The sequence below is a fragment of the Protopterus annectens genome, chromosome 17.part0 (genome assembly GCF_019279795.1).
Source record: "Protopterus annectens isolate FY-2018-M chromosome 17.part0, PAN1.0, whole genome shotgun sequence".
NCBI lineage: Eukaryota > Metazoa > Chordata > Ceratodontiformes > Protopteridae > Protopterus > Protopterus annectens.
In genome coordinates, this window is record NC_056751.1 from 68499820 (window position 1) to 68525335 (window position 25516).

A 25516-nucleotide genomic window follows, 5' to 3' on the forward strand; every position below is an offset into this window, starting at 1 on the left:
GGATTCTAAGATGTTGGAGCAGTATTGTCGACATGCAATACTGAGGGCACAGCTGTGCACTTACATGTAACAGATGTGGAATAGCTAATGTATATTCAACGATGCAAAACATTTAGTGGTGACTGGGGGAGGGGGGGTAGCAGATGAAGTAGAGAATCCAGAATGGTAGCGTGGCAGAATCAGTATAACCAAAAATCACAATGGATTACCAGAATCTGTTCATAGAAGCTAAACAAAAAATAATGGAGCCAAAAATCCTAAAACAACACTATAGTCTGTTTATAACTTCTAAAAAATAAGGAATGGGCAAACAGAAGAATAATTAAGCTGTACGTCCAAGTCTGCAGATAAGCTAAACAAATCAACAGTGTTATAGTCTGTACATGCAGCATGAAATGTTCAAACATACTGTGCTAAATTAACAAAATAAAAATGTGTGTGGAACTAGAAGCAAGTTCATGAATTCCAGGCAACTTCTTAGAAAAGGATGAATAGTTATGTGGAGCAGCAAAAAGCTATAAAAAGAAGAGGAGCTAGAAATGGAGGAGCATATTATACCAAACATTCACCCCTCCACCAAAAAATAAACACCATGCAGAATAACTGTCCAAGCGTAGAACAAAGTAACATGTGCAGGCAATAACTACAGGAATTAAACCACAATAGTGTCAGCATAAATCCTTCTAGTACTGTTTAGATATGCATGATGCATACAGCAAACAAAGCTCTTGGCAATATGAAACACCTACGGAAATGTCCAACAGGTGCATTTTCATACTCATGTACCAAAGTAATGGTGAGATCACTGCATGTTTGCTGTTACACCATATAAACCATGTGAAAAAATGCAAACCTGCATGAGAATGTGACAACTGTCTATGTGCCCTGTCCAGGTTACACAATGAAAGAAAATACAGTGCAAGTATTAAAGGTACCAGTACATATTATGCAGATATGAAAACCAAGCCTTCAGAATAGACAGCTGATGAATGATGATGAGAATCCTCAGCTGTGCACGTCTGTGGCTTAAGACACAAATATTATTTACCAGCAGTAAACAATGTGCATGTATAATATGGCTCAAATATATGGGTAGATGTCAGAAGTGAATACAACATGCTTAGAACCCAACCACAGTAGACACCACACAGTAATTCCAGTATATATCCATAAAGGACAGAAGGCCAGCAACAAACAGATATAGAACTGCAATGTAAAGGACTCTCCATGACTAATGTAAATATGCCACACTGTGGCTTTTGCTGTTATGCAGACATCTTCATTCACAGACAGCAGTGATACCATGAACTGAAAAATGATGGCTATTGACAAGTTGAGTATAACCCTGTTTTTAGGTAGCCATCAGATAGATAATAAAACAGATGAGCACTTAATGCAGAATGTGCTAACATGGCCACAGAGTTCATTCATAACTTAACATGCCACGTTTATGAATGGTACAGTATCTGTCATTCTGCACATATATAGGTTTAGTCATCATGACCAACATGCATCCCACACCCCTTGAATATTCACAGTGTAAAGTTATACACAGTTTTGGTCTATACACATATTGCATATAGAAATGCTACCCCAACCCCCCACAAGCTGATCAAAGCTCAGCCTAAAATGTGTTTGGGTATGATAGAAGGAACACCTCATAAGGCCAACTCTAAGAGGGGAAATGGAAATAGCAAGAATGAGTGAACAAAAAGAACAGCACACATAGTGTAATGGTGATGAGAACTGTAGCAGAGTAAACGCACATGCACATTTGACATACTTTTTGTTTGGTACTTACCTTCTTTTTGTTTCAGCAAAATGTATTCCAATTAGAAGCAGCAACGATTATTATAAACAGAAAATGCCATTCATTGCTCACAGCCATATCATATATTTTTGGGAAAATAAAAGACAATAACTGGAAAGCATGAGAAAACATTTCATGGTTTAACAAAGCCTACATTTTTAAATCAAAAGCTTAAAATAAGATGCAAGCTTAATGTATTTTAGTATGCCAAGCATTCCAGATCAGATGGGGTCCGCCAGGTCTATCCTTTCTAAATAGCTTACAAAATTAGGTTTAATTGATCTTTATAGAATTTAAGTAATATATAGATTAGACTTTTTTAGGCTGACTACTCAATTATATACGTTTTATAATTAACCAAATAAAATTAAGAGGGGAAGGAAACAAGGAAAGTGGAAAACTGGAAGGTATCCTTAAGCAGAGGATGTAAAGCAAATTTAGTCAGGCTAATCGAGAGACTATGATGTAGAGAACACTTAAAAAATAATGTAAAGACAACCTAGAATCTAATTCTGGGCAAGAGCTAAACAAACACAATCTTTGATATATGAAGGGTGTCAACCACAGCCATGATCCAGGCCACCCCATGTTAGATTTAAAGTAGTGACCGTACCCAGTTATAGCAAGTGTACCAAAAACTAACAGTGTCTGGCAGCATGGTTCTTTTATTGGATTTTCAATATCTATTGATTTTCTTGTGCGATGGAATTAGAATTTTGCATATGAGGATCTATTTCCAAAGTGACCCTATCTAAATGGTTGAGACATTGCATTTGGTTTATCTGTCAAAAAAACAAAGCTCTTCTACCATCTAAGGTCAAAGAGCATTCAACCAGATCAGTCGTAACATCTGTTGCCTTCCTTGCAAGAGCTTCCATGGATGACATTTGTGCAGCAGCAACATGGGCCACCCCTCATACCATTACCACTCATTGCTAACTAGACATGGTCTGCAGGGGAAGAGCATCCTTTGGCTCTGTGATGCTCAGAAATATCTTTCCTTAGGGCCACCCAGGATCTAAAGCAGCTGTGGACTCTGTCCCATCAGTCAAGAGTGAAAGAAGATTGACAACATTAGAAAAAGAAGTTATGTTCTTAGCATAACGTTCCATCTGTGTTGTCGATCTTCATTAATTCTTGATATCCCACCCTCCTACCCCTCCTAAAGGTTTCTGGAGGTTTGGATCTAATCCTGGGGCGGGGTTACCATTAGAACATCGACTGCTTGAAACATCGACACACGGAAACCCTGGTCCAAAACATCGACACGTCACTTCTCCGAAACATCAAAATATCGACGTACAAATGTTCGACACCCAAATAATCGACAGTGGAACACCAACACATGCAAAATGCCAATCTGCACTGAACAGTCCAAGAAACTCGGCAACTTCAGCATAAAACAAATTAACACATAGCGGTGTATGCAAATAAAATACTTCCCAGACAAACTATTTCCCCTCTCACACTTCAGCTCCTCAACGCGTCCATGTTTAAATTGAGTGTCGAACATTTGCAGGTCGACGAATTACATTGTTGGTGAAGTAATGTGTCGATGTTTTGGACCCGGGTTTCCGTGTGTCGATGTTTCGAGCGGTCGATGTTCTAACGGTAACCCATCCTGGGATATTATAGGATTATAACTTAGACAGTGCTTCTGTATTTTCTTAACTATTAGGCAAACTTGATCTGAGGTAATGGGAAGAGAGGCATTGTGGGTAGAGCCATAGCTTGAGAGTTTTTGCCTGGCGCGAGCTATGTATAACTGCCGAGTTGGTTCTAAGAGGTTGGAACCAAACCCCTCAGTCAAGAATGAATGAAGATCGACAACACAGATGGAACGTTATGATAAGATTCCTTTTAATGGTCCTAGCATTAACAACCATCAGCGATGCATTAAATGTTGCTATCTGCAAACTGTTAAATTTTCGACCCGGCAAAAATCCTGCCTTGTGTTTGTCAAATATTACAAAATATCTGCTGCAAAAATTCTCTTCCCTGATCTTGACAAATGCATGCCATCCTGTCTGAACACGTGTCCAAAACTAAGCTTGGGTACTCTACACATTTCCATTTTTTAAAACAGGGCATTTTTTTCCATGTAGGTATTTAACCAAAAAATCTTTTTCAATTGCAGTGACCTGACTATCCTTTCTATAGATGATTTGTGAAAAATATGTCCTAACACCGGTACTAGCTATACTTTCTAAGAGTGCTGTCAGATCCCTACTAACAGTAAGAGAATCCTTGTGGATGAGATCATTTGTAATGACATGAATAAAAACAGATCCATACTTCCTTACATTAAAGCATTCCAAGGATTGTCTGACATCTTCTATTTTTGCTCCTGGCAAGCATAACACTATTCTATTTTCATTATGTTCTTTGCAAATATAAGTATCACTTCCTCTAATAATTGAATCTCCAATTGCAAGAAAATTTTGCTGACCAGCTCTGAAGAATCTTCAACTTTCTTCTAACTAAATTTGTGCCCACTGAGTGGCGCACAGCTGCAGTTATCCCACTCCACAAGGGGGGATCCACCTTGGATCCCGGGAACTACCGCCCCATCAGTCTGACGAGCCTGATCTGCAAGGCCATGGAATGTATTATCATGGAACTTATAAACAAAGACATTGGCAAGTTTCAAACACTGGACCGCACCCAGTTTGGGTTCGTGAAGGGCCGAACATGTCTTCTGAACTTGATTGACTTCTTCAAATCAGTCTCCAGAGCCGTGGATGAAGGTAAGGCCATCCACAACAGCCTATCTTAACCTCGCCAAGGCCTTTGACACCATCCCCCACTCTGGAATCATAGATAAACCTACTAAGTTGGGCATTAATCCCTACATCACTCGATGGGTTGCCAACTGGCTTACTAACAGAACCCACACTGTAAAAGTAGCTGACTCCAAATCCAGCTCCAGACAAGTGGAGTACCTCAGGGTTCAGTCCTGGGACCACTCTTGTTTGGCATCTACTTCTCTGAGCATTATTGAATCTCCGAATGATGTGGATACTCTACAAAAGGGCCTTACTGAAACAGATGCTTGGTGCCAGAGCCATGGGCTCAAGCTCAGTGCCAAGAAATGTATAGCTATCCCCTTTGGGAAAAAACATGTACCCGTGAATTACCACATACGTGGCAGTACACTAAACACCAAAAGTGTGATAAGAGACTTAGGGACACAAGTGGATAGTGGTCTCACCTTCGATAACCACATTGCCACAACAGTCTGGAAATCCTTCTATGTGGCACACCTCATCACTAAAGGCTTTTCATCCAGAAAAAAAGGAGGTCATTGTCCCACTGTACTCATCCCTCATTAGACCCATTATAGAATACAATGCCCCATTTGGTATGTACTTCTCAAGACACCTGCAACAACTGGAAAGGCAGCAGAAATACCTCACTAAAAGAATCACAGGCCTAAAGCAGATGCCCTATGCTGACTGCCTTAAAAACCCCCAGCTATACTCTGCTGCATATCGTCTACTCAGAGGTGATCTCTGCTTAACATACAAGGCCATGTCAAACCCAGAGTGTTGGACATGCTACAATTAAAGAAATCCCAATCCCTCAGAGCCACATGCTCCAGAGATCTAAATCTTGTCATCACAATAAACAAAACATGCTGGAGGGATAGGTTCCTAACCCAGAGACCCCCCAGACTCTGGAATAGACTGCCCATATATGTCAAGCAGAGTGCCTCTTTGGCCCTCTTCAAAAGGGACCTTGATGATTGGATGGGAGAAAGGAAATTCACCCCAGGAATCACATCAGTCGCCCTGCTAGACAGGGGTCCAGGAAGTAAATAGTGTAGGAAGAAATAGCCAGGGAATTGTTATGGCTAGGCTTGTATAAGCCCTAGGGCCAATAGCCTAGTACCAACCTATGAACCTATGAACTTCTAATACAGTAATATCTGTTCTATCAATTGTTACTAATTGTTCATCGACATTAGTCTTATTAATCCCACTGTTTTCATTGTATATTAAATTCTCATCCAGCTGTCAAGAACAGAGCCAGATTTTAGCTAGGAAGTCTTTCAGAGTGGTTTTGAAAGATGGTAGGGAGGGTATTAACCTGGTGGATACAGGTAAGGAGTTCCAGGCCTTAGCAACCTTGTATGAGTACAGACAATGCCCAGCTGATTTGCTAGGTTTGTAGACAGACAGGAGTTTTTGGTCATTGGATCACAATAACCCACTCGGGGGCACATAGCTGTGTAGAATGTTTTTAGTGCTGGACAGGCAGATGTATGCTGGATAATTTTACAGGTGGTAAGATGTGGCAGTTCTAACCAATTTAGGCTTTTCAGTGCTATACAGTGGTGGACTCTGAAAGGGTTATGTGCTGTAAATTTAGCAACTTTGTTGTGGCATTGTTCATGTTTTAATTTTTGTGAAGACTGGAGGTTAGTAAGGATGGCAGCGCCATAAAGAAGAGTGGGGAGAAGATAAGTAGTGGCAAATGTAGTTTTGATTGTGTCGGTGAGAAAGTTCTTGGTTCTTTAAACAATCCCTAGTTTTTCATGAGTTTTTCTTATGCAGTTTTGTATATGCAGGTCAGTTGTAAGATTGTCATCCACTATCACGCCTAATTGTTTGCTATGAGAAGTGACTTCAGTGGTTGTATTACCAAGAGAGAGGACTTTAAATTTTGATGTTATGTAGTCCTATCTCATCTACATTCTTACCTGTGGGTTTGGAGCTGAATATCGGCTCCGACTCGGCCGACTTTTCTAGCTCTAAGTCTTTCACTGGCTGGGCTAAGCAGGTATCCCATGGTGTAATGCTCCATATCCCCAGATCTCGTTTGCCGCTCATGTAGCTCGGATGTGATCTCACTTTGCTGTGGCTAAGTACTTTTTTCTTGTCTTAAAGAAAAGTTTTTGGGTTCATAATTAAAAGCTGTTTTCATAGCTATTGTCTAGTGTTATTGAGGATTGTGTCGTGTGCTTGTTTGTGTGGTATCCTGCTGACTGTTCCCTCGGGCTAGGCCCGTTTCAGTTAGAGGGCCTAGGTCTTCTCCTATTGCCCTTGTTGTGTGTGTATGGTCTAAACCATTTAAATTTGAGGTTTGGGCTATTCCCTTTCTTTGTGGTCATAAACCGTTTTTGTTTTGAGGTTTTTGACTTGCTTCTCTAGTGCGTGTGTGTTTGGTCACTGTTAATTTTTGGTTCCCGCTTTTTGTGGTGTGAGCATCTGAGAGTTCTGTCAGACTGTTTTTTTGAGTTTTTGCTGTAGTTGGGAAAATGTCCAAAGATTCCAAGGAGCACAAACCTTCAGGTTTCAAAAAGTGCTCTAAATGTGGGTACAAAATGTCCATCACCAATGGGCATTCCATTTATGTCTATTGCCTGGGAGCCATTCATCTGCAGGAGTCCTGCAGTTTTTGTCATGCGTTCGGTCCTAGAGTTCTCCAAGAGAGAAAGAATAAGCTGATTTTAAAGGGATTCTTGAAACCCTCTTTTGAAGAGGCTATGGATTCATCTCCCAGTGGTAAGTCAAAATCTACCAAGTCTAAAAAGAGATCTCCGGTTCCATCAGCTTCATCAGAGCCTCTGGAGAAAGTTTCAAAAATTGCATCGGCTTCCTCGGCTCCACTGTCCTTGGGGCCGCAGGAAGTGTCAGTGTTCGCGGAACCGGCGTCAGCTCCAATTATATTGGAACCTATTAGGAGCCGATCACCCAGTCTCAGACCAGTTTCTCCTGAGAGGAGATCTCGATCTCCCTCCCTGTCCTACAATTCCTCCAGGACCCTTTCGGATGTGGATGTTGATAGGGTGGTCCAGAGGCTCCTACAGTCACCGGTTTTGGCAAAATTATTTTCGGCTCTGGCCCAGTTGGCTCTAGAGCCCGTCCCGACACCATCTTCGATCATTCCTCCTCCGAGCACATCTCTGTCTTAGGAGCCGGAGTGTCCCTCGCCGTGTGATGTTCCTATGCCGGTTCCGATGGCCCCTTTGGCTCCATCGGTACCGACATCGGCTCCGACCCCGTCGGCTCTGTCCTTGGGGTTCGGGACTCGGGATTCTTCGATCGGGCCTGAAGGGGGACATCTCAGGGCTTATTTCGGTTACGAGTCTCCCTCTCGGTGCCTTGGCTCAGTGAACTCCGACCCCCGTCATGGCTTCAAAGGCTGGTCGCTCCTCGGACTCAGGGGGGCCTCCCTTCAAGGCTATGTGGACCGCGCTGGCCAGATCGTCAGCTACATCAGGCAGGTCAGTCACTCTGTCCCCCACCACTCCGGTGAGAGCCTCTTATCACCGCCTATCCATGGACAGTGGAGCACCAGGGCCTAGGGATACCCCCATGAGTGGTCCCCAAGTTTCTGAGGGCCCCTCAGAGTTTGTGCCTGAGGAGCCCCCTACAAAGAAAACGTGCAAGAGGAAGCACATAGACTTCCAGGATGAGTCCCTCACCTCTGATACTGACCTTGAGGAATCGGAAGGGTCTCCTAAGTCATCCTCTGATGATGTTGCCTTCTCCAACATCCTGGAGATACTGAAACAAAGAGGTGACTGGCCATCCAAAGCCCCTTCCGAGGAGGAGTCAGTATTCCTTAAGGCTTTTGGTGCTCAGCCCTCCACCTCCTGGGTGTCTCCACCCTTCGACGAGCTCCTTGATCTGATATGTCGAAGAGTGTGGGAAAACCCTGATTCTGTGGAGCCCATGCCCAGGTGTCCCAACAAGTTTCTTTCCACCCCACAGGGCAAAGAGTTTCTGTCTAAAGGAATCCCTGTTGATGCCATGGTGGTGGCAGCAGCCACTCAGAAGGAAGTAGCAGAGTCTTCTTCCTCCGTCCATCCTCCTAACAAGGAGTCTAGGACCATGGACCGGTACGGGAAGCATACCCTCTCGTCAGTAACCTTTACCTTATGGTCACTGAATTACCTGTCTCACTTCACTCGGCTCCAGAGAGATCTCCTCAAAGAGTTAGGAGATACTCTTGCGGGTAACATTCCTGAGGCGGTGGCCCAGACGGTTAATGCCCAGGTCTCTACCCTCAATTCCATTGTCAACTCATCCATGCGGCTCATTTCGTATGCAGCCGAGGGAGTGAGTAGGGCAGCAAGCTCAGGGGTCGACCTTAGAAGGCAAGCTTTGCTGTGCCTGTGTCACTTTGCGGAGGCCTTCAAGTCTTCCTTCACTGACGCCCCCTTTGATGATTCTTCCTTGTTTGGGACCAAAGTGACAGACACCCTCACCAGATGCGAGCAAGAGGGAAAGACCCTGTCTGCCGTAGGGGTCCATTTTTCCCTTCCTTCTAGGCCTTATCCCATGGCCCAATGGGGGGGGGTGTGGTTCAAAAAATCACAGAGGTTTTTTCCTGCCGCACCAGGTGAGCCCCCCTCCAGAGGCAGAGGAGGGGGAGGTTATTCAGGGAGACGCCGCCCTAGAGGCAGAGGGGGCCCCCGCACTTCGGGAGACTGTGATTCCTTTCATGGCTCTCCCTACTCTCGTTCCTGAGGGAGTGCCCAGCTGTGCTTATCAGGAGCCAGTCAGGGTTCGAATTTCATTATATCCGGAAGCCTGGGAAAGCATCACCCAGGACCGATGGGTATTACGGATAATTTCCAGAGGTTATCTCATTCCTTTTACATCAGACCCCCCCTTCATTCAGAAAAATCCCAGACGTTCCACCCAGTCAAAGGGATCAAGCAGCCTCAGAGGTTTCAAAGCTGCTAGGAAATGGAGCCATCCAGCATGTCCCCTCAGACCAAATCGGATTAGGGACTTACTCAAGATTTTTTTTGGTGCCGAAAAGAACAGGGGACCTGAGACCCATATTAGATCTCAGTCAACTGAACAACTATGTACAGAAGTCCAAGTTCTGTATGGTCACGCTACAATCGATTCTCCCATTGTTGGGAGAGGAGGTATGGATGTGCTCCATCGACCTCAAGAATGCTTATTACCATGTGAAAATGGACAGGGCATCCAGGAGTCACCTACACTTCCAGCTGGGAGCCAGTCATTTCCAGTTTCAAGCCCTGCCCTTTGGTCTCACCACAGCCCCCAGGTTGTTCACCAAGTGTATGGCGGTGGTGACGGCTCACTTGAGACGTCAGGGATTCCAAATGTTTCTGTATCTGGATGACTGGCTCCTTACTGACCCCACCAGGCATCAAGTAGTTCAAACCAGGGACGCTACCATCACTCTATGTCACCAATTGGGTATAACAATAAATTGGGAAAAATCTGCTTTATTGCCCTCACAGCATGTCACCTTTATAGGAGCAGAATTAGACACCATTAGAATGCGCGCGTTTTTACCGCAGGAGAGGATCAGAGTCTTACAACAACAGATACACATGCTGATGCCCCTGAGGAAAGCAAAGGCAAGATGGGTTCTCCAACTCCTAGGGACCATAGCAGCCACTATCATGTTGCTCCCTCTAGTGAGATTGCACAAGAGAATTCTCCAATGGCTCCTCTTTGTTCAATGGTCTCTCCAAGGATTTCCACTTTCTCACCCCATTTCGCTCACAGACAGCTGCAAGCAGGACCTCGGTTGGTGGCTTTGCACCAACAATTTGGACAGGGGAAGGCCCTTCGTTCCACCCATCCCAGTTGCCACAGTGACCACGTATGCCTCCCAGATGGGGTGGGGGGGGCATTATCTTGGCAGGACAGTCCAAGGCATGTGGCAGGAGCACAAGATACATCTGCATATAAACGTCTTAGAGATGAGAGCAGTGCTACTCGCGTTGCAGGCACTTCAGGGTGTTCTACCTCTAGGGACGATTGCAATACACTCTGACAACATGCCAGTAGTGTGCTGTCTAAACAAGCAAGGGGGAACCAGGTCTTACACTCTGTGCAGAGAGGCCATGTGAGTGTGGCAGTGGGCAATAACTTCCCAACGGTTTCTGGTAGCAACACACATTCCGGGAAGTCCAACGTGATTGTGGCCAGGCTAAGCAGAGCTATTCTGATGCCTTACGAGTGGTCACTGAATCGCCTGGTTGCAGAGCGAATCTTCAGCAGATGGGGTCAGCCTTGCTGCGACCTTTTTGCCAGCCCCCTCAATGCAAAATGCAGCAGCTACTTCACACTGATCCCCCCACAGGGGGAGTCACCCAGGGATGATCTGGTTCACGATTGGCCCTCTGGTCTGCTTTATGCTTTCCCTCCGTTTCCTTTGCTGTCAAAGGTAATTCAGAAAGCGCAATCCTTGGGAAGCAGAATGATTCTGATTGCTCCACACTCGCCTTGCCAATTCTGGTTCCCTTTTCTTCAACAATACATTGTGGACACTCCTTGGATTCTGGATCCTCAACCAGATTTACTGACACACATGTTGGGACAGTTCCACCCCTCCCTGATGACCCTCCAGTTGACAGCCTGACTACTCCACTTCCGTCGTTAGTCAAACTTCATAAATTCTCACCAGAAGTGGTTCATATATTATCGTCCTCTCACAAGCCTTCTACTAGAAAGATTTATTCTAGTAAATGGAAGAGGTTTTCTATCTGGGCACATACCCGAGGCATTGATCCTTACACAGCTCCAATCGCTTCGGTATTGGAGTTTTTGTCTATGTTTTTCCATCAGGGTTCCGCATCAGCTACCATCAAAGTTCAATTGGCAGTGATCTCTAATTTTCATGTCACTAATGAGACTAGTCTCATGGCTCATAGACTATGCAAGGCTTTGAAAAGGTACTCTGTTGCTCCGTCCCCCGGTTTCTGAACCAAACATGCCCTGGGATCTCAATTTTGTTCTACAAGCTCTTACTTTACCACCATTCGAGCCTGCAGCTACCTGTGAATTGAAATTCTTGACCTGGAAAACAGCCTTCTTAACAGCTATCACTTCAGCAAGACGAGTTTCAGAAATTCAAGCCCTCTCCATCAAACCTCCGTATTTAATCTTCTATAAGGACAGGGTCTCTTTTAGACCAAACCATTCATTCCTTCCTAAAGTGGCTTCTGTGTCTAATCTTAATCAGTCAGTTGAGTTGCCTGTGTTCTTCCCTCACTTTTCAAACAAGGCAGAATATAGATTTCATCAGTTGGATGTACACAGACAATTATGCTTCTATCTGCACCTAACAAAAGATATCCGGAAGTCTGATCAAATTTTTGTTTCCTTTTCGGAAAACAGAATGGGGTTCCCCGTCTCCAAGGTCACCCTATCCAGATGGATATCTAGTTGTATCTCTTTCATCTACCACGCAGGAGGAAAAGATCTGCCATTTCTGGTCAAGGCTCACTTTACTCGGGCTGTTTCTACATCTACAGCCTATCAGGCCAGATTGTCAATGGATGATATATGTGCTGCAGCTACTTGGGCTTCTCCTCACACATTTGTTTCTCATTACAAATTGGACCTGGATTCTAGGGGTAGGTCGTCCTTTGTCTCCACAGTTCTCAGGAGTATTTTCCTATGAGACACCCAGGATGTAGGTGCTAGGAACGCTGTCCCACGGGTAAGAATGTAGGCGAGATAGGACTACATAACATCAAGAAGTTATGTACTCACCATAACGTTCGATGTATGTAGTCCATCTCGCCTCACATTCTTACTTACCCTCCCACCTTCCCCCTTCCTGGAGGATTTGGAAGTTAGGTTGTTCATCTGCAGAGTTCCCTTACTTGGCTTATTCTTTTACCTGGATGTTGTGTATGCATGGGGTACGAATGTGTTTCGCAGCAAACTAGATCTGGGGATATGGAGCATTGCACCATGGGATACCTGCTTAGCCCAGCCAATGAAAGACTTAGAGCTAGAAAAGTCGGCCAAGTCAGAGCCGATATTCGGCTCCGAACCCACGGGGAAGAATGTGAGGCGAGATGGACTACATACATCGAATGTTATGGTGAGCACATAACTTCTTGTTTTTTTTCATGAGAGAGTTTTGGGGGAAAAAAGTAGTAATTTGGTCTTTTTTGGGTTGCGCATAAATTGCAAGTTACAAACCCTTATTTCAGTGGCTGTTAAAGCCTCATGAGTAATTTTTTGGAGGTGTGCCATGCTGTCACATGTGCAAAAGAGTATGAAATCTTCTGCATATTGCATTAGGGTGACCTGTTGTGTGGATGTGTACAGGGTGTTAATGAAAATGTTAAAGAGGAGGAGACCAAGGATAGAGACTTGTGGTATACCAGGGTGACTAAGGAGAGGCTGTAGAGTACCATTTCACTGTCTGATAACTATTGGACAGGTAGCTTTTGAACCACAGAAGGGTGGGCTGAGAGAGACCTAGTGAGGACATTTGAAGTAGAAGTTTGCTGTGACAAACTATGTCTAAAGTTTTAGACACGTCTAGAAATAAGGAAGAGACTAGTTTTCTATTATCTCTAGCTTTATTAGAGTATCTGTATAAGTTAGAAGGGCAGTGCTAGTACTATGGGAAGGATGGAAGCCATTTTGTATAGGGGATAGGAGCTCTTCCTGCAGGAGATATCTAACAATTGTTTTTGAATGCATTTTTCAAGTATTTTGGCAAGGAGAGATAAGATTGCTATAGGTCTAAAGTTATTAATGTTTGTTGACTTTCCTCCTTTGTGTAGAGGGATGATGTGTGACTTTTTCCAGAGAGAGGGAACGTGGAATTCCTGGATTGACCCACGATGTTTTTCACTAATTCAGTTTTGCTGGCATCTTGTTTGTTATTTGCTAAATTTACCATCAGCTATTCTTTTTATCATTAGTATGAGTAAGGAGGCTGTAACCAGAAAAAAAAGAAAGAAATGCCTATTCAGTTTACCTATGTGAGAGTCTTCATGTCTAAATAAAGCATACTACAATTTTTGATTGTAGAATCACATGTTCAAAAGCTATTAATTTTTCTCTTAGAACACCTTAGAGATAACTTGTGATAACACTCTTCTTTTATAGAACCCTACTGTCTCAGTTCAGCCAGTCACATTTGATTCAGGTTGTCATAATGATGGCACACTTAATTCATAGGTTCATAGGTTGGTAATAGGCTATTGGGCCTACGGCCTATACAAGCCTAGCCAAACAATTCCCTGGATATTTCTTCCCACAATATTTACTTCCCTGGACCCCTGTCTAGCAGGGTGATTGATGTGATCCCCGGGGTGAATTTCACATCTCCCATCCAATCGTCAAGGTTCCTTTTGAAGAGGGCCAAGGAGGTGCTCTGCTTGACATGCATGGGCAGTCTGTTCCAGAGTATGGGGAGTCTCAGGTCAGGAACCTATCCCTCCAGCATGTTTTGTTCATTGTGATGACAAGGTTTAGATCCCTGGAGCATGTGGCTCTGAGGGATTGGGATTTCTTTAAGTGAAGCATGTCCAACAGCTCAGGGTTTGACATGGCCTTGTATGTTAAGCAGAGATTGCCTCTGAGTAGACGATATGCCACAGAGTATAGCTGGAGTTTTTTTAGACGGTCAGCATATGGCATCTGCTTTAGGCCTATGATTCTTTTAGTGAGGTATTTATGCAACCTTTCCAGCTGTTGCAGATGTCTTGTGAGGTACATACCAAATGGGGCATTGTACTCTATAATGGATCTAATGAGGGATGAGTACAGTGAGACAATGCCTTCCTTTTTTCTGGATGAAAAGCCTTTAGTGATGAGGTGTGCCACATAGAAGGATTTCCTGACTGTTGTGGCAATGTGGTTATTTAAGGTGAGACCACCGTCTACCTGTGTCCCTAAGTCTCTCATCACACTTTCAGTGTTTAGTGCATTGCCACTTATGTAGCAATTCATGGGTACTTGTTTTTTCCAAAAGGGGATAACAATACATTTCTTGGCATTAAGCTTGAGCCCATTGCTCTGGCACCAAGCATCTGTTTCTGTAAGTCCCTTTTGTAGAATATCCACATCATTTGGGGATTCAATAATGCTCCCAGTTTGCAGTCATCTGTGAACTTTGTTAGCCAGCATCTCTTAGTATTGGCCTGTACTTCAGAGAAGTAGATGCCAAGCAATAGTGGTCCCAGGGCTGAACCCTGAGGTACTGCACTTGTCACTTGTCTGGAACTGGATTTGGAGTCGGATACTTTTACAGTCTGGATTCTTTCAGTAAGCCAGTTGGCAACCCATTGAGTGACACAGGGATTTATGCCCAGCTTAGTAAGTTTATCTATGATTCCAAAGTGGGGGATGGTGTCGAAGGCCTTGGCGAGGTCCAGATAGGCTGTGTGGACCGCCTTACCCTCGTCCACAGCTCTGGAGACTGATTCAAAGAAGTCAAGTCAGGTTCAGGAGACAAGATCGGCCCTTCACGAACCCAAACTGGGTGTGGTCCAGTGTTTGGAGGTTGCTAATATCTTTGTTTATAAGTTCCATGATAATGCGTTCCATGCCCTGGCAGATCAGACTCGTCAGACTGATCGTATGGTAGTTCCCGGGATCCAAGGTGAATCCCCCCTTGTGGAGTGGGATAACCGTAGCTGTGTGCCACAAAGTGGGGACGAAGCTTGAGTTGAGGCAATGATTAAACATGACACTTAGGTGAGGTGCCAGTTAATTTTGTAGTTCATGTAGTACACAGCCCGGGATGTCATCTGGTCCCATGGATGCTGTATTCTTAGCTGTGGAGAGTGCGGTTTCTACCTGTGTGGCTATGATTACCGGAATTTGGCCATCTTTTGGTATTGAGATGGGCCTTTTAGGAGGTGAGAGGTGGCTGAAGATGGCACTAAATCAATATTCCAAGATATTGGCAATATCCTTGGGATCAGTATATTTAATGCCATTCTGTTGTAGCTCAGAGCAGATCCGAGCATTGCCATTTAGATTCTTGACATAACTATAAAATGCCTTGTGGCTGTCTTTGGAACCTTTGGCAATTTTAATTTTGTAACTAGCTTTGGAGGATTTTATGAGGGATCTCAGCTTCTTACTGAGGCTGGTAAGGGAGTTTTTTGCAAACTGGGATTTTCCTCTTTTCTGCAACAGTTTCTTCCTTCTGTTGTATAATTTGTTTATGTCAGGGAACCACCAGATTGACATCCTTTTTTGGAGGAGAGCATCTTGGTTCTATTTGGGAAGGCACGATTCATGCACGAGTGAATGTGCTCGTACAGTGCCTTAGTGTAGGATTCAGCAGTCGAACTTTCAGCTCCCGTCTGCATGGGTGCCATGAAGTGTGTCACTTCTGACTTAAGTAGTATGAAGTTGGCTTTGGAGGTTTTTTACGGATGTTTCCTTACTGGGGGATGGGGGTAGAATGTGAATGTCAAGGGTGATTTGCTTATGGTCAGACCTGACCGATAAGGGGGTGACCACTGGTGTAGAGCATCTATCTCCCATATTGGTAATGACCAGGTGTAGGATATTGGAGCCCCTGGTGGGACAATGGATTAGTTGATCCAGGGCATTGGAATTTATGAATTCCATGAACCGTTGGGAAAAGGTGTTGGTACCTGAGTAGTTTTCCCAGTTAATGGCAGGGTAGTTGAAACCACCCAGTATTAGGGTGTTTGGTTGCATATTAATATTTTCCAGTATGTTTAGAAATGTGTAGTGAGAATCTTGGGGCATGGTAGGGGATCTGTAGCAAGCTATAATTTGGATTGCAGTCTTACCTAGTGTTAGTTGCACCTGGAAAATTTCAGATGCAGTTTGTTGGGCAACTAGCCTGGAGGTGTGGATATCCTTGGTGAGTATGGACACTCCTCCACCTTTAGTGTTTCGGTGTTGGTTTGGTGGCCAAAAAGTGTGGTAAGAGTTGTAGCTTGGTATTGCAGGGGTGCTCTCTGGAATCTTGAACCAGGTCTCAGTTACTGCACAGATATCAGTGTTCTCCATTTTTAGGAGTGCCTCGAGCGAGTGCATTTTGAGGTTTAGACTTCTAGCATTGAGTAGCATTACCTTCAGATTTTGCTTGCTTGTATCTGTTATGGTGGTAGTTTTGTCCTTTGAAGCTTGCCTAAAAAAGGCACTATAGGAGTGGCAAGAGCTTTAGCCAGAATCCCAGGGGTGACAGGTGCAGACCATCTCTGGGAAAGCATCGTGGTTTGTCGTTCATGTCATCCCAGGCAGACAGATACTGGATCCCCTTTGAATTACATCAGAAGCTTAGCCAATTGTTGAAGTCAATCATTTTGTCCTTATACTGTGGTATTATTCTGGGCAAAGGCAGGATGCTACTCAGGGCTAGGGTCATACCTCTGTGGGCCACATGATCCGAGAGCTCTTCCATGTGTCTTTTCATGTAGTCCAGGGAGGTAGTCTCAAGTCATTCACTCCAACATGGACAATGACAGAGTCGTATTTGTACTTGTTGTGGAGTGACTTGAGTGCATGAATTATGTGGCAGATCCTGGCACCTGACCGGCAGCTGACTGTAATTTTCTCCTTGCGCAGCCTGGTGAGTGGGACATCAGAGTGCCTGATTATAGAGTCACCTATGACTAAAGTGTTGGGTACGTTGTCTTGTCTTAGTGTTGTTGGGTGGCACACTGGTGTTGTGAGCTATGCGTCACTTTGGTTGTGACTGGTGTTTGTTTGCGTTTCAGCTTCAGAGCCCCTTGTTGCTTGGGCAGGTTAATGTTAAGGGCATCTGCATATGTGGATTTAGTGTTGCTATATGTGGGTGTTCATGGTGTGGGTTTTGAAGGGCTGTGTGTTGCTTGAGGTTTATTGAAGGTGTTAACCTTCTCCTCTTGACTGTCTAGCACAATCTTGGCTGGAGAGAGCTTTGCTTCCAGTTTGGCTATGTAAGTGCATCTCTCACAGGTTGTAGTGTTGGTTGGTATAAGGAGAGGGTCGTCTGTTTACATGAGGCAGTTGCTGCATTGCCCCAGTATGCCCAGATTCACCAAGTAGACAGGAGAAATCACTGGAAGCTGACCCTTGGACATGCCTGTTTAAGTGCTTTTTTTGTAAAGTACAAGAGCTGTTTTCCCTTACCTTTGTAAGGTACTTTGCAGTTATAGGCTGTTTAGTGCCTATGATTAATTTCTCCTTATTAACAAGGAGAGTTGAGTGCTTGTATGAATTTAAGGCTTCCTAGTGCTTTCCAGCAGGTTGTAGAGAAAGTGCTAGTCACAGGGGTTCAGATTTTAATGCTACCACTGAGAAACCAGCTAGTTCTAAGGGAAAATTTGAAGAGCACACTTTCTGGCACCTGGAATAGTTTAACTGTAGCCCCGCGGTGCTGCACGATGCAAAAAATATGCAAACACGTGTTTTTAAGCCAGAAAGCTGAAAGGGATAGAAATCAGCCCAAAATGGCTAATAAAATTACAATTTCAGAGCTGGAAACCACTCCTCTAGTGTTATATAGGCATACAATGCTCACCAGTCCCACTGGTAAGCAGTAGGACTTCCCTCTACCACAGTAAGGTCTGGATAGTTCTGAACACAGAAAATAAAGTCTTGAAACCAGCAAAGCCTGGGATCTGGACTATACTAGCTAAGAAAGGCAGGGAAACGAGCAAACAAGATAGTATTTTTTTTTGGGTTAAAACAAGCTAAACAATGCAATAATACAGTAAATAAACACAGAAAAGGCTAACACACTTGAATGTATAGCCCTAAACAGTAAATGAAATTAAAACTCTACAAAATTAGCAATTTAAATCTTTTTGAATTTAGCAAGGCAAGTGCACAACTGAAAAACGATTTAAGAGGCAGTAATACAGTAGAATAAGTAGCTAGTCTACATATACAGAAAAGTCTATATATACAGAAAAGCAGCTAAAACACACTAAAACAATTCAGATGCAGTGCAACCTAGAGCACTTGAGTTGTAGCAATATTAAGGCAAATACAGTTTTAATAAATGCACTAAAATATACTCTATATTTCCAAAATGTTTGAGAAGCACAGTCAGAACACAAGGAGATTCAGGCATTTTTTTTTGTAAGAAATGGAGAAAGGAGGAATAGAAGGAAAGAAACTAAGTGGGCTGTCCTTCTCAGATATTCTCTCTGTATTAAGTAGAATGAGCTAATGACACTAGACTGGGAGGAGTGTCCCGGATCAAATTTACAGTAGGGGCGGGCAAATGCAAAACCTGCCTTCTATATGTCACTTGATATTGGTGAACATTTGCATCTAAAATTGAAGGCGCTTGACATCTCAGGATTGATGTGTTTGTATACTCTACATAAATACATTATGAGAGTGTTCCAGTATCCACAAAGAAAGATGTAGCAGTCCATAGCTTAACAACTATCACTGCATGAATCTGAAGCCACCACCTGGTTCTTTTGTTGGCTGCAGTCAAAATGGTGGTGTTGCAACAAATGAAAGCTGCATTTGAACCACCAGAAATTTTTGCTATGTTAATCATGAATGCATCAGATCCAAATACTGAGAAGTCCCATTTCAGAAATGTCAATTTTATCCAAATGAAGATCATTTATTGTACACGACATCTTGTGATAAAAACTGGCAGCGTGGTCACATTTACATTTTATTTGGACAGAGTATACTGAATGCTGTTAGAGGATTTTTGCATATTTATAATTTTGAAAGGATGCTATGGCCACACGCTGTTTATCAAATATACTGTTTTTATGATAACATAATGCACCGAGTGGATCTGACTTACATTTGCTAGCACATATATCCGCATAATGCACTATATCTAGTATTGCTTTTATCTGTAGTGTGGCATTGTCTTTTCGAATGCCATGTGTGCTGTAATATATATAGTAGGCAATGTTTTTTCATATATTTGGAAGGTATTAACCTTAATTTTTCTAGTACTTGTACAGTATGCTCCTTCTGTATTATGTGGTGTCTGCTGATGAGGTAAGAGGACTGCATGCAAACTATATAACAGAGGAAAATAAAATCCTCAGTGAAGCCCTCCAGTAAGTCAGTATGGCTATCTTGGGTCATGCTGGTGTAAGCAAAAGTGAGACAGTGATTGCATCCAGAAGTTGCTTTCAGCAGCTCAGTACGTGTTTATTGTTTTTGTTTAGATAGCACGACCGATCTTTATACTGCATTGATTAGAGGAGCAGGGTATGATCTAGTGTGCCAAGATATTGATTATATATACTCATAATTTTGTTGTTGTTGTTTTTGTTGTTTTTAGTCTCATACTACTTCATTGTTGAATTGCAGGTGCTGTCCCATACTACTTAAAAGCACACATCCAAAACAGTTCTGTACTGATGAGTTATAATTCCATTCTCTTTACCTTTGCTTAGTCTCGGGATCGTGTGAAAAATGGCTTAACAAAACTACTTGAAACAAACATCTTGGTCGAAAACATGAAAGCTGAACTCTCTGCATTAGAGCCTGTACTCAAACAAAAATCTGTGGATGTAAATGCACTAATGGAAAGGCTGACAGTGGACCAAGAAAAGGCAGATCAGGTTAGAAACATTGTTTTCTCCTCTTATGTTTTGAATGTTGATGACAGATCCACAAAATAAAAGCTTTCAAGCATGGTGAGCAGCATGTGGCTCAGATCTGTGTGCCTCAATGTTCAAGGATCCAGGGTTCAGTGTTGATGTCTAGTCACTATCTAATTGAAGTTTGCATGTTCTTCCTCTTTGTGTCTGCACGTGTGTGTGCATGTGTTCATGCACATGTGTGTGTGTGTGTGTGTGTGTGTGTGTGTGTGTGTGTGTGTGTGTGTGTGTGTGTGTGTGTGTGTGAATATACGTGCATGTGCGAGTGTGTAAGTGTGTTTTTTGTTTTCTGGTTTCCTCCCACCTCCCAAAATATGCCTGTTGGTTGACTTTGTTGAAGTGTTTGTATTCATTTTATTTACATTAACCCTTTGGGCCTTGGTCATGGCTAAAAAGGGCCCATCCCTGTTATGAGCCATTGTTTAGACTCATATGGATAAAGTATCAAGTAGTGGTCTGTCTCGAGATTGTCGGTTTAAAACCGACATCAACTTTGTGCTGAATTCAGGTCTTCTTGCAGCTTGATGCCCATTAGTTGCATTTACCTAGTTGTTAGATTGTCAAGATGTTTTTAATGCATTTATATTTTTATTCCATTTGAAATAGTATTTATTTTCAGTTAGTATATTATATGGCATTTTCTCTAATTCTAAAGTGTACATACTGTTTTTGACAGACTTTTTTATTGTTTTAGTTTAAGCTACTGAATATAGCATTGACTGTGGTGCTTCCAGGCCCCTATGTCTTCACCACAGGAAACCATTAGAAAGTGTGACTGTGATCCTCAAAGGCAGAAGTAACATTAGATGTTTGCAGACATCCTTCTTGTATGAGGAAACTGTTCATGAACAGATTGAAACTCCAAAAATCACCAGTGTTAAGTGGACATATTGTTGCTGTGAGCTTCTTCTAGTCCACACAGGAGTGCCCAGCCCATAAGGCATCTGTGAGCTGCACTGCCCCTATCATGCATGTATACACCAAAAGGGAGACATGTGGTGCTCTTTGGTGCCACCATGCATCCAGATCTGTCCCTTACCTAGGTGTAACAGTTGACATTAATCTGTGGATGTACAGGCCATTGATCCAAATACAGACAGTTGCTACCTGAACCATTGTGGAGATGGCGAGTATGCTCTGCCAGTGGGATAAGATGCCATACCTACATGATCTGTGTGTTGACATCTAGTGCTTGTACTGTGACATGGATTATAGGGACAGGGCACAGATGGTGCTGCTTATGGTCACTGGTAGCTAATATTGCATCCATTGGTATGTCCATGATGAAGATCGCAACCATCCACTAGTCTGCCTCTGTAGGCCCTCCTATCAGTGGCTGTAGAAGGTTCTGGATACAGGTGGCCTCTCACAGGCAAGGCATACATAGATGACACAGGCTGTTCCCAATACAGCATCCTTGACTACTTTGACTACAGAGGTCAACACACCTGGCCATGACTGGACCCATATTCTGTGGCACTGGTGCTCCTCAGGTTCTACCCTGGACACCTTACCAGGCTGTACTGTGTTGCTGTCATAGGTCTAGGCCACCAGTATCCCCTGTGGTTAGAAGGACTACCATGCCTACTTTTGAGTGCCATCTGAGCCATAGATGTTGTACTTTCCTTGGCACTCAGTATGATACACCCCATCAAAGGGCACAGGCACACTTCAGTAGTTCTGTATTATCCCTACAGTGGCATAGCCTTAAGCCACAACACTACAGACTACCACAGTACACAGTGCCATTGTTCATGACACAGCGGCTGCACCCCGTCACTGATGTGTGTGATTCCTGACTTCCCACAACATGCTACTAGACTATCCATGACCCAGACTCATATGTGAGCATTGCTGTTTTCTGTCACTTTGACCCTCCAGGCTCTGGAAATGATAAGTGTGTCATGCTCACCCCCTAACCTGTGTGGTTAAGGCAGTGTCTGATGCACAGTGTGGTTATTCTGTGCACTGCCTGGATTTGATAATGTGTGTATCATGTATATCATTTTATTTTGTGTTGGATGTAGCATGGCCCATAGTTATGGATCAGATGCTGCCTCTTTATCAGTGCTGCAGTGTATTTCTCCTACCTCTCCCTCGCATGGTACTCCACTAATGCCTGCTCCTCCTTAGACTTGCTGCCCTGTTCCTCTTATTCAGGTCCAAGAAGTATGATTGGCCCTGCTGGGATGTTTCCCCTGCCATTGTAGGTATTTCCACAGCACCATGTTATATACTCACTACGAATATTTCAATGCAGTTCTCAAGTAAATACTGCATTGCCCCAAAAGATGGATGAAGACAGTGGAAATGTTCTTTAAATTGGCCAGTAACACATATCAATATGTTGCATGCGTATAATTGTATGCTATCTCTGTCAGGATCTGGGGAGTTTTGGATGGGAGTCATCGTTCATGGTTTCATTGCACATCTGGCAATGCCTGCAAATTGCAGTGGTGACACCATGAAATGTAATTCACTGTCTGATTGCGCAGTAATGGACTATACTGGGCTCTGTACCCATCTACATGTGCACCTACCAAATAGATGACCCTATAGGAAGTCACCAAACCAGAATGCCTAACAGATATGAGAATCATAGTAACTGCTAGGTGGTACACAGGAGCATTACCCTAGTCATTGTAAAACACCTGATTGTTGAGGGAATAGGAGCCCTCCCTATCAATACCTGACATGCTGTAGACCAAATGGGGCCTTGATGGAAATATGTGTGAAATTAATGGCTCCTAGGACCTTGGGGAAATAGATGATGGTATCCTTTTCCCAAATAGGGGTGTTTCTGTCTCATATAGTCCCTGGAAACCATATCTGCTCTTCTATATGCTGCAACATAATGTCAAGTTACTGATGCAGAATATTCAAGGCTTGCAGCTGCAAAATTCCTACAATGCCCCCTGCAGGTCACTAAAAGGTCTCTATAGCTGGGATGGTTAAAGCTGCACATGTTAGTATCCAGTGGGCAGACTGTTCATGCATCCCCTTGTTTCCACATGTAAGTGAAACAGTTCAACAGGCTCCCATACAGTATCTGTATTCAGATGGATCTGGTCCATGATCTGCTTTTCAGCCAAGTGGGGGGTGAGTTGGGCACTAACAGTACTGCCATCTTTTTATCATGATTAATGTCTCCAAGAATGACTACTAATGTGTTGCTCTGCAATAACGTCTGTGACAAATATTCTAGCAGCTGTACTCTGGCAATTTCTGGCAGTCAGAGTAGGAGATTGTCATGGCACAACACACCTGCTTTATGTGCTTCTGAATCATTCTGCCATGCTTGATGGGATCACTTGCATATTTGATGTCCCGCATTTGCATTGGGAACCTCTTTTCCATGTCATTATGTGGCCATATGAGTATTTTGCATAAATAAAAGAGATATACTTGTTTTAAAGACTTATTCAGAGTGAAAAAGAGAGAGAGGTGAAGGGGATTTATAAATATTTTAAATAAACACTAAAAATTTGAGAATAATGGTTAGCAGTAAATAATGTTTGCAACTCTTGATCTGATGTTGTCAATTTTCATTCTGTCCGCAACTTTTGGGGATCTGGCTCGGCCATTACTAAAGCTCATGGCCACCAAAAAGCTCATAAGCTGCTCCCTTACCTATAATGCACCAACCCCTAAACCCCCCCGGTCTCATTTGCTGCTTTTCACAAAAAGACGTGGTCAGCCTCAGCTCTCAAGTTTCGCTAAGATAAGTGTGTTTTTCTATTAAAGTTTCCATTTTTTTTCTATTCTAAATCTTATTAATGTATTACTACCTTACCTCTCTTACATATAGTGTAATTTTTGGCAGCCATCATTAGTCATTTCTTTCTTGTTTTCTGCTATTCTTACATGCTAGTGTAGTCTTTCTTACCATTGCTGGTTGTTGTTGTTGTTGTGTCTTTCGGCTTTTCCCAGTTAGGGGTCGCCAATCATTGCTGGTATTTCCCTTTATTCTCTTAAAAAAAAGTTTTCTTTTTTGTCTATCTTGCATGTGTGCCTGGTAAAGGTCTTTTCATTTTTAAAGGAAATATCAAAAATGTGGGCACAAATTGCCTCTTTCAGATGATCATGCATTGTGTGTTTACTATTTGGGTCCGTGGCCTCACCAAGATGATTATTTTTTAATTTGTAAAAACTTCAATCCCAGAGCAGTAGCAGACAGAAAGAATAAATTACTATTAAAGGGATTCATTCCGTTAACCTTCAGTGAAGCTATTTTTTGGGCTCAGTCTTCCAAGACTAAAACTAAGGACCATCTGACTAAGTCTCCGAGACCCTCTACTTTGTCGACTCCATCTTCAGAGCTACCAAAGAAAAAGCCAAGACCAGCTCTGAAACCAGTTTGGATCCACTCTCTGATAGATTCAACAAGAAAATCAGCTGATCCAAGTTCTTCAGATCCAACAAAAAAATCAATGGATTCAAGTTTTTCAGATCCGAAGATCCTACTTAGGACTAAATATTTTCTAGCACTGGACCCAGTACCTTCCAGGGTTCCAAAGGTAGAAACACTGGAAGCAGACCACCACGATTGTAAAAACAGGTTTATTGCAGAGATTTTCGCGTACCCTAAGTACGCTTCATCAGATCTAATAATACATAGAAACTGCAGGTTCTATATATATCAAAAAGTCTTCATTCAATCAACAATAAAACAATCAATTATTTAATTATTTAATTAAAGACACTTAAAGTGCTAGTGCCTAACCTACATTTGTTAACAAAAAGAGAATAAAAACAGAAATTAAAAGCAAAAATTAAACACAAAAATTTAGTGCAAAAGTTTAGTATTTAGCATTCTGTATCTAAATCACTTAAATGTATGGGTATATAAATAGAGCAATGTAGCTAGTATATCTGAATCTAAATCTGAAAACATAAAAAATATGTATAACTTATAAGTATTTTTATATATTATTATTATACATGATCTGGATAACTGTGAAAAAGATCCTAAGTCAATTACATCTAAGATAGATGTTAAATCTATCAAACACCTATGCATAAATATGACAAGATGAGGTGACAACTGGTATATAGTTTATAAGCTAATGCTGTTTGCTTGTATAAAGCAAAGGACATAAAAGGCAAGACAATATATATATATATATATATATATATATATATATATATATATATATATATATATATATATATATATACACAAAACATATAAGTGTAAAATACACTCCTTCCTTTTTAATTGATGTGGTACAGTCTAAATGCCCTGACTAATTAATAAATCTAGCAGAAGTTCATGAAAGAAAAATTAAATGGATGGTACATGATGTAGCAGCATACTCATTCTATTAGAATCAATATTGATATTAATATCTATAACTATATATAAAAATGTAAGCTTTCTGATGCTTCTATAG

The 25516-nt window shown here is 42.6% G+C and overlaps 1 protein-coding gene across 1 annotated transcript in view; it reads left to right on the forward strand.

Annotated features, from left to right (window-relative positions):
* The window catches only part of DNAH6 (dynein axonemal heavy chain 6), a 5071261-nt gene that overhangs the window by 3432697 nt on the left and 1613048 nt on the right, over positions 1 to 25516 (forward strand). The window contains exon 51 of the mRNA XM_044059309.1: positions 19917 to 20084. Coding sequence (XP_043915244.1) covers positions 19917 to 20084 — 168 coding nt within the window. The remainder of the gene's footprint in view (positions 1 to 19916; positions 20085 to 25516) is intronic.